The following is a 10,239-nucleotide window of genomic DNA, read 5'->3' as shown; positions in this document are numbered from 1 at the left end:
TTCAGAGAGCCACACTGTACATTTAGGCATTTAGCAGATGCTATCAGAGCAACTTTCATCCAGAACGTGTAGGCAAAGAGTAAAGATGATGCCAAGATACACGTGTCACAGTCAGTCGCCACAGCCAGGAGCGATTGCGCAAACCCACAGCACAACGTTGAGCGCTACAGTAGATGCTTGCGTGAGATTGAGGAAGCGTTATGTTACATGTTTGTAACCCAGCGCTGGAAACTGTACAGCGTGAGGTCATGTTGGTCAGACTTCATTTGATTGAGGGATTGCGAGGTGGGGAGACGGAGGTAGAAGGCAGAATGGTCGGCTGGGATTAAACATTCATGGGGGAGAAGATTCCTTCCTCTTCCCCTTTCCCTAACTAGAGCCAGTCTCCGTCGCCAATGAGTTAATCTTTTCCAACGTCTTTCATTTCCCTCATTCCCATTTCCTGGTTTCCATAGATTTTTTTTTGCTCTCTCTCGCTCTGTCTCTCTCTCTCTCTCCCTCTTCTCCCTGCTCTTTACTTGCTCCACCCCTCTCCCACCTTTCTCTCCCTCCCTCGCTCCCTCGCTCCCTCCCTCCTCGGGCTCCAGGGGAGGTGGGCCTGTGGACCCGCAGGTTTGTTATAACTGCAGACATCTGGCGGCTTTTCCTCTTGTTTTGCGTTTTTCGCTCAGAGAGGAGAGGAGAGGACAGAAGAGAGACGACCCTCTGGCTGCCAGGCTTCTACAGGTTCATGTGATTTTGTTTATAGAGAGAGAAAGGGGCTTTCCTGCGGTGCTCTGAAAGAGAAGTGCTTTTCTGTTTATTCGAGCTCTCTTTTTCTTTTAGATCTTTCAGCATCTGTCTCTTAAAGTAGATTTATTGAGGAAGTGGGATTTTTGAAGTGGACAGGAGAAATCATGTGCAATTGTATGAGTGTTTGCTCTTTTAGAATGACTTGTATGTAAATCTTGTACTTCCAAATCTATTAACAAAGTTTAACCCTTGACTTGTCTTTTGAGGCTGAAATGAAATGTGTGTGGCAACAGGTATGCACTTATAGGTCTGCGTTTTTGTCGTCTGTGAGGCTCCATTAAGTGGACAGCGCTTGCTGAATGACTGAAAGTGCTCCTCCTGAGTGAGTTTTAGACTGGAGCTGGAGCAGAGCTGGTGTGGGGCTGATGTGCGTTAGCCTTCTCTTAGATTCCGTGTAGAGCAGGGGATGTCTGTGCCTGTTTAGCTGAGTGGTTGTAAAAGGAGTGAAGTGCATCTTTCATGCGGGGGCTAAGCGGTGTGATGTCAGGCTGAATCCCACTGCTTTCAGCGCTCCCGCGACGCATCACAAGCGCTGTTTCGGCTCCCATACCGTGGACATATTATTTATTACTTATAATATTTATGAATTATCATTTCCACTTTTGTGAAGAATTTATATGTGACATTAAGTTTGTTACTCAATTGTGTATTACAAGTAAACATTGTTTCACAGTCATTTTTTGTACCAAACATTCATCTCAGACCTTACTGTGCGCTGTGTGTTGGATAAGAAAGGTTTGTTAAGCTCATAGATGTAAATGTTAATGTTCAAGCCTCTGGATAATATGGGAGCAAGCAGCCCCGATGCCTTCGGTGCATGACGTGTGTGCTTAGACCTGTTTCCTCATTTGTCTGCGGTGTGTAATTTGAGCGCAGGTAAAATGGGGTTAGTTTGTTGAGCGCAGGTAAAATGGGGTTAGTTTGTTGAGCGCAGGTAAAATGGGGTTAGTTTGCTGAGCGCAGGTAAAATGGGGTTCGTTTGTTGAGCGCAGGTAAAATGGGGTTAGTTTGTTGAGCGCAGGTAAAATGGGGTTAGTTTGAGTTGAGCGCTCTTTGCTGAGCGCAGGTGAAATGGGGTTAGTTTGTTGAGTGCAGGTAAAATGGGGTTAGTTTGAGCTGAGTGCTCTGTGTTGAGTGCAGGTAAAATGGGGTTAGTTTGAGTTGAGCGCTCTTTGCTGAGCGCAGGTGAAATGGGGTTAGTTTGTTGAGTGCAGGTAAAATGGGGTTACGTTTGAGCTGAGTGCTTTGTGCTGAGCGCAGGTAAAATGGGGTTAGTTTGAGTTGAGCGCTCTTTGCTGAGCGCAGGTGAGATGGGGTTAGTTTGTTGAGTGCAGGTAAAATGGGGTTCGTTTGAGCTGAGTGCTTTGTGCTGAGCGCAGGTAAAATGGGGTTCGTTTGAGCTGAGTGCTTTGTGCTGAGCGCAGGTAAAATGGGGTTAGTTTGTTGAGCGCAGGTAAAATGGGGTTAGTTTGAGCTGAGTGCTCTGCAGGTTGAGTGCTGGTTTCATGTTGAGTACATCGGGTTTAGTATATAAAAAATACTGGAGTTGACCATGCTCAACCCGCTGTTTGTGTGGAGGTACAGACCGACAGTAATCCTGTTTGTGCTGCTTGATTTGATTCACAGAAACCGGTGAAAGTTTCTGTTGTCACCGTTTTGTCACCATTTTCCTAGTGAAGGGATGATGACATCCCTTCTGTCTCCCTCAACCTCTCTCTCTCTCTCTTCCTGCGCCCCCCTCCCCCCTTCCCCCCAGACTGTGGAAACCACACCCGCTGCTCTTTGCCGTGGCAACCTGAACGCTCTGAAGCAGCGCTGGGAGCAGCAGCAGCCGGCGGCCCCGCCTCCCAGTGCCACGCCCAGTGCCACGCCCAAACCAGCCAACGCGCAGAACGGCCCCGCAGCCCCCTGGTCCCCGGTTGCCCTGGACGACGGCGGCCCCTGCCAGCTCCCAGCAGACGGAGAGATGGAGGGAGGAGTGGAGAGGAGGAAGCAGAGAGGGGCGGAGCAGGAAGTGGAGGTGGAGGGCGAGGCCGCCGGGCGGGCCAGTCCCCAGATAGAGAAGCCCACCGTGCCCCTCAGCAGCCTGAAGCAGATGTTTGAGAACAGGGTGAGTCACCCCCCCCCCCCCCGCCCCCCATCCCTCACTGCTCCTAAACACCTCGTCCAATCAAAATCCCCCTTTTAAGACTTATACAGAACATGAAAGAGCAGAGGAATATCTCTACATTAAGGCCATTTCATTCTCTTGAGATTTGAATTGAATTTTCGTGAAAACCACCATGTTCTTGTACGGCTGTGAATGGGCGGACTTTCACTGGTCATTTGGAGACTGTGTTCTCTGCACAGTTAGCATGGTTTAACCAAACAGTGGTGTGACCGTTTAGTGGGCTGCCAATCAGAACTGTGCTTGAAGTGAATCTTTTTTTGTTGTTGCTATATCTCTTAAAAATGAAACTTCCACTTATGGTAAATGATGTGAACCGCTGGTGAATTTTGATAGAGTGTCGTGGTAGATTCCCTCAGATCTTGGAGCGTGTAGTCATTTGGTCATGAGCTGTGATGTAATCAGTGCCACTGTCACACCTGACGCCCTGCTGGCTGGTTTTGGGGAGGGAGGGGGGGTCCTGCAGATGTATATTAACCCCCGCCCCCCCCAGGCTCGGGTCAGGTGGTGTCTCCCAGACCGGATCACACAGTCAGGCAGTGTGCTGGCTCTCTCTGCCCCTCTGAGAACTCTGGTCCTGGGATCAGATGCTTCCCCTGGGGGGGGGGGGGCTGTGGTCATGCTCAGAGTCACATGCCTCCCCAACATGCTCCCTGAACAGATACTCTCTCTCTCTCTCTCACACACACACACCCTCTCTCTCTCACACACTCATACAGTATACACACACACACCCTCTCTCTCTCTCTCACACACACACCCTCTCTCTCTCTCTCTCTCTCTCACACACACCTCCTCACACAACCTCCTACAGTATACACACACCACCCCTCTCTCTCTCACACACACACATACAGTATACACACACACACCCTCTCTCTCTCTCTCACACACACAGTATACACACACACCCTCTCTCTCTCTCACACACACACACACATACAGTATACACACACACACCCTCTCTCTCTCTCTCACACACACACACTCATACAGTATACACACACACACACCCCCTCCCTCTCTCTCTCTCTCTCTCTCTCTCTCCCACACACACACCCTCTCTCACTCACTCACTCTCGCTGTCCCTCTCTCACACACGTACACACACTCTCAATTTCGATTATTGGCAGGACAAATGTAGGCACTTGCGTTGCCAGAGCAGAGGTTGCAAAATACAGCTACATACAATGAATGCTGCATTATTAATGAGTTATTATCAAAAAGCCAAGCCTATAATGAAAATGGCAGTAAGTGCTGTTAGGTGTGTCTGTCTGTCTGTCTGTTGTGTGTGTGAGTGAATGCTTGTAAGTGTGTATGTTGCCTGTGCATGTGTGCATGACGTGGTCACTCATTGTCCCTCAGAGTGTAGCAAGAGAATGCAAATTGTGCTGCTAGTGTGCAGCAGCCTTTTTGTCCCTAATGAGAAGGATAATGTCTCTTGATCAGGTGCGTTTTTGAATTGGGGACATTTTTGGGTCATTTTGGGGTAGGATTTTTGATGAATTTGGTCAAATTTGGCACATTCTATCAGGAAGTGCTTCTCTGTTTCAATTCTGTTGCCTTTGCATTGTTGGCACAATCTTTTTTCTTCCGGCAACCATGAGTGTCTGTGCCTGCCTGTCTCTATGGGTAGGTGGTGCTCGCTGAGTCTGTACCTCATCAATGTGGTTCTCAGTTTTTTGTCTGTGACTGCGGTCAGGTAGCTAGCTACAGTGTCTTCTTAGGGCCAGATGAGATTTCATTTTACTTTGTGATTTTGTTTGCGATTCCCAATATGTAATATAATTTCATTTCAGCTGCGTTGCAATTTGGTTTATTTTAATTTGATTTGTTTTGTTCTGGTTCTGAGCCAGTGAGGTGTTAGTATGTGTTACATGGAGAACTAAGGCTCAGAAGAAGCTCAGTGGGGGGATTGTTTTCTTTGCTCAACTCTTGGTATTGCAGGGCTTTTACTGTAGTGAGTGGGGGTCAGTTACTCAGTCACTCAATCTCTCACTCACTCAGTCAGTCATTCACTCACACACTCACTCAGTCACTCATTCACTCACTCACTCAGTCATTCACTCACACACTCACTCACGCACTCATTCACTCACTCACTCAGTCATTCACTCACTCACACACTCACTCACTCACTCACACACTCACTCACTCAGTCATGCATTCACTCACTCACCCAGTCATTCACTCACTCACTCACTCACTCACTCACTCACTCACTCACTCACACACTCACTCACACACTCACTCACTCACTCAGTCATACTCACTCACACACTCTCACACACACTCACTCACACACTCACTCACTCTCCAGGAGCAGGCAGTGAATTCCTGCGCATCTCCATCTCGGTGCTGTTGTGTGTTTAAAAGAATAAAGGGACTAACGCAGGTTCACCGGTGCTGGAGGGCTGCAGGGTCTGCTGCAGGGTCTCTCTGTTATCGCCTGGGAAACTCGCCTCCGCTGATTACATTACATTTACATTACAGGCATTTGCTAGACTCTATCAGAGGCTTACACAATTACATAGCGAACCATTGTATCCATTTATACAGCTGGATATATACTGAAGCAATGCAGGTTAAGACCTGCTTAAGGGTACACGGCAGTGTCCTAGGGATGAACGCACCTTCGGTTACAGCCAGTTCTCCACTGGTACACTCCGCAGCTGATCCTCAGTCGCTACTTAAGGAAAAGACCAGCCGACCCAGACGGCCTCCGGAGCACGGGCAGAAGCGCTCCCACCCGCGATCCGGCCGTTAGCGAGGGCCTGGACGTGGCCTGAACGCGCCCGCCCCGCGCCTGGGAAAGGCCCCCGATCCTAGGCACGCGAAGCCGCGCCGCGGCGCGTTCCACCGCGCCCGAGGCGCGCCACGCCCGCCCCCGGCGCGGCCGACCTGCGCGCCGCTCCTCCTCCATCGCGGCGTAGCGCACTCCCCGGCCTGCCCGGGCTCGCCTTCCGCTGTTCAGCCCGTTAGCCTCTTCGTTAATAGATGTTTTGTCGTTTAATCGCGCTTCCCCCTCCGGCCATTCTTCTCTCCGCTGGGGTCGCGAAACACTGGCTGCCTTAGTTTGTGGGCGGCGTTACGGGCTCTGAAAGCAGACAATGGAGCTGTTTAACCCCGCCCCCCTCGCCGCCCCCCGTAAAGTGCCCTGGGAGCCTGACAGATGAGATGTGAAAGCGAGCCGCGGTGTGTTGTTATTGTGTCAGTTACACGGTGTTTGTGTCGGGGAGCACAGACGGCAGGAACGCCTTGGGGCCCGCGGGGGCTTTTGTCGAACACGGCGGCTGCGTTGGTGGGGAAGGCTGACGCACGACGACCGGGGGGGGGGGGTACAGTGCGCTCGCAGCCAGCTGACGGGACGGAGAGACATCTAGGAAGGGGGGGGGGGGGGATACTGGATGAAAGGCCGCCAGCGATGGGGCTAAAGGGATACCATGTGTGCCTGTTTACTGGGCCTGTCACATGTGCCGCTAACGCACCGCCCCTCCCCCTCCCCCTCCCCGTCCCGCTGCATGCACTCAGAAATACCCTAAATATTCTCCAGGTTTCCAGTGTTCCTGGGGAGGGAGGGGTGTTCCCGACTGAAACGTGAACGGTTTTGTACACTTTTTTGTGTGATTTCCTTGTCTGTGCACGTACACAGCTGGGCTCAACCTGCTCAATCTGCTCAATCTGCTCTCTCCCTCTCTCTCTCTCTCTCTCTCTCTCTCTCTAACACACATTCTCCGTCTCTCTCTCTTTCCTCCTTCTCCTTTCTCTCTCTCTTTTTGTAAACAAACACCAGGGATTGAGTCATTAGTTGCCTTTTGATTGGGTCATCCAGAGCTGGCCAAGATTTTCCATTGTCCAAGAATTCATGGCATTTTAAACACGCCCTCTCCTTCGCTCCGACACTGTCGACCCCAAGCACGGTCACCTTCGAAAAGACCATCAGACCCCACATACCTGCCAGACCTCTCCCTTCTGCTGCGGCTACGGGCTTCTGGCCCCTCCCCCCCTGCAGAGCGTGCTGGAGCTTGTGTCACTGCTAAAAACATTTAGATGGGGCAACACACCCTGGAGGTCCAAAGAGAGAGTTTGGCGTTTCCTACAGTGTTGCAATAGGGGGGGGTGTAAAAAGTGCAGCCAAATAACATAAATTTTAACACTCTAGCATTTATGACACGCGCCTACCCAGAGCAACTTACGCATACGTGTATCCGTTTATATCCGTCTGGGAATCAAACCTGCAACCTCTGTGCTGCATGGCCTGTTCGCTAACCATTATACTACATGGCCTCCCTATTACCTTAAGTTCCAATCCTCTGGTAGTTCTGTGGGAAGCATACCGAGTCTCAGAGCTGAAGGCAGGACAGGGGTGGAGCACACAACCCCCTCTCTGGAACACTCTGACCCAGAAGCCCCCTGGAGCGCGTTTTCAGTCTGGGTACGCGTGATTTCATTTCTTCCGCGCTGCCGAAGGGGTTCTGTGTCTCATGTAGTCTTTGGGGGCCTGGTTAAACAACGGCCTGTTTCAGCGGTCGCCTCACCCTTCGAGAGGGGCTGTACCCCTCCAGGAGATGGACCTCGGGACAAAACCTGCCCCCCAGGGAGAGAGCAGGGCAGGGAGACAGACGGGCGCTCTGTTAGCAGAGAGCCAGATTTGAGGTGTAGCTTATGTACCCATGGGGGGGGGGGGGGGGGGGGACTAGGATGGGGCCTGTATCTGGGCAATGCTCAACACAGCCTGGTCTGTGTGAATACCTTACAGGAGTGATGTCACAGTTGAGCAATGCACTGACCACAGACTCCCATCACCCCAGGGCTTTTTAACAGAGCCTTTAAAGATACCTCTCTCTCTTTTCTTCTCTCCCTCTCTCTCCTCCAATCTGTCTCTTTAGCCGCGTTTCCACCGCAGGAACTATACCCCAGAACTAGGAACCTTTTGAGGAACTCAGTGCGTTTCCACCGCAGGAACTAGGGTCTAAATTTAGTTCTGGGGGCTTTGTTTTACCCCCCAAAACGTTCCTGCTCGGGGGGTAGTACTTTCCGAAAGTACAGGAACCTTTTGGGTGGAGCTTGCAGCGCTGAACATTTCTGATTGGTCGAGTACTCGCAACATTTGTGTTGTATTTATTTTCCGCCATTACCCGCCATGTTTGAAAATATGCAGCGGCAAACCAATTTATTTTCATAATAACTTCAAATCAAACTTGTATGTTATGCGGCGCAGTAGCCTAGTTTTGGTTATAGCCTGTCAACGTCTTGGAATTATAACGTGTGCTCTTCTGTTCTTTTCTTGCTTTAGTATTCGTTTTATAAAATGCTAAGCATTCGTGCTGGGACAGCATATTACGTAGGCTACCAAAACATTCAAACGGATTAATTCGGTTGCTGAATATTTTCTTCCGGATTTTCTTTGTTAGCCCGTTGTAATTAACTCAAAACGTTTGATACAGTTATGTGAGGTATGCGGTAGTTCTGCATAATTAACATTGGTGATACAGTACAAGCAAACTGGAAATCACCATCCGCACTTTTTATCCTGGTAAAATAACAGGTTAATTCTAGTAATCTTCCCTTTAGCTTTTTCAGACTGCCGTAATTTTACTCAATTTTACTGCCATTTTTCAATTCCACGAAAAGACCAGGAAGACTATGGACTAATTTATGGTGCATGTTTCGCATCTGGAGGGCACACTTCGCTGCTCGGCTAGCAGTAACTTCGAAGGAAAGCAAACGGTGGCTCTACCACTACTAATTTACATTTTCACGCAAGTCCGAGTTTTCGTACTATTCTTGTCATTTTGCGATTAGCCTATATGGAATTGACGACGAGAAAGTAATCAAACAGCAAATTGTTTACAACGTGTGCATGTTTTCTGCTGTTGTTGCCAGTTAAATGTGAATGCATTCTGTCGCTTCGGATGTCAAGACATGAAAGCGAATGTTCGCATAAAAACATAATGAATGTGTTTGAGAGGATATATGAAAATCAATAAATACAAAAGTAACCATATATAGTCATTGTTGGTAACCCGTTGTATAAGTGGAATAAACCCCTCCGGGCTGTCCCGGTTATTAGAAAATAATGTAGGCTACTTCGGTGGTAGTATGGGGTTACGGAAGAAATCATATGACAGATGGACCGACGACAACGTTGCTTTTTCATACGTCAGTGGGCTAATTTGCCTAATATTCGCGGTACTTTAGACCCCGGTGGAAACGCAGACAACCATTGGCTGAAGGAACCTTTAGTTCCTGGTAAAGTAGTTCCTGGGACTGAAAGTTCCGGGTAATTTTGGTGGAAACGCGGCTTTTGTCTTTTCCTTTCTGCCTCTCTCTCTCCTCTAATCTCTCTCTATCTATAGCTCTATCCCCCCTTCACCCCTTTAGTCTTTATCTTCCTACAGCTCTCTGTCTCTCTATTTCTCTGTCTCTCTGTCTCTCTCTCTCTCTCTCTCTGCATGGGGTGCTTAATTGGGGGTGACTGACCCCTGTTTGACCCCCTGTAAGGCAGTCCAGCTCCGGCCCATAAAAGGTCATCTCTGTTCTCCACTGGTGCGTGACCCCAGTTATCAGCCAATCAGACGGCTGCACCCGAAGGGCCAATCGCCAGAGCCCCCTCCGGGGTACGCTTTTCCAGGGAGCCCCCTCTGCAGAGCCCCCCCTCTGGGGTCACCCTGCCCCCTGCCCATGCGTCCCATGATTACAGTTACCCAGGCCAAACAGTCTCCCGGGAAACCATACCGCACCCCACACAGCCGAACCCTCAGAACCTCTCCAGCGGACTCATCGGCCACGCCCACATTCAACATCAAATTCTGATTGACAGCAGGTATATGTTCATAACTGGAACACAAAGTCTCTCACTCTCAAAGTGATCAGAGACGAGTGCCGTTTTCAGATAAGGCACTTTTTTGCATAACTGATGTGGTATAGCCAGTGTTCGGTGCAGAGTACAGTAAGATTGATAAGTACAGTATGATCGATTGACATATTTGTACAGTGGTACTGTAGTTGTGGCTATCAGTATGATGGTTGTTCTTCTTATTCATGGTGGGGATGATGTGCCAGTCTGCAGTGCTGCTGTACTCAACTGCTGTAATACCCCCCCCTTCTCTGATGTCCAAGAGCCACACCCAAGGGTGTTTAAAGGTTTCAGCTTAAATCACGGTGGTGGTGGATGTGAGGGCAGTGATATGTGCACAGGCGGGCAGGATGGGGGATGTGATGGCAGTGATATGTGCACAGATGGGCAGGATGGGGGATGTGATGGCAGTAATATGTGC

The 10,239-nt window shown here is 49.7% G+C and overlaps 1 protein-coding gene across 4 annotated transcripts in view; it reads left to right on the top strand.

The window, feature by feature from the left end:
• Window positions 1-10,239, top strand: part of lima1a (LIM domain and actin binding 1a) — a 36,385-nt gene that overhangs the window by 16,202 nt on the left and 9,944 nt on the right. For all 4 annotated transcript variants that reach the window (XM_064299531.1, XM_064299528.1, XM_064299530.1 and 1 more), the window contains exon 4: window positions 2,549-2,902. In XM_064299531.1, coding sequence (XP_064155601.1) covers window positions 2,549-2,902 — 354 coding nt within the window. The remainder of the gene's footprint in view (window positions 1-2,548; window positions 2,903-10,239) is intronic.

Source organism: Anguilla rostrata, chromosome 11 (genome assembly GCF_018555375.3).
Source record: "Anguilla rostrata isolate EN2019 chromosome 11, ASM1855537v3, whole genome shotgun sequence".
NCBI classification, from domain to species: domain Eukaryota; kingdom Metazoa; phylum Chordata; class Actinopteri; order Anguilliformes; family Anguillidae; genus Anguilla; species Anguilla rostrata.
Note: the sequence above shows the minus strand (reverse complement) of the source record. Positions and strands in the feature narration are given on the sequence as shown.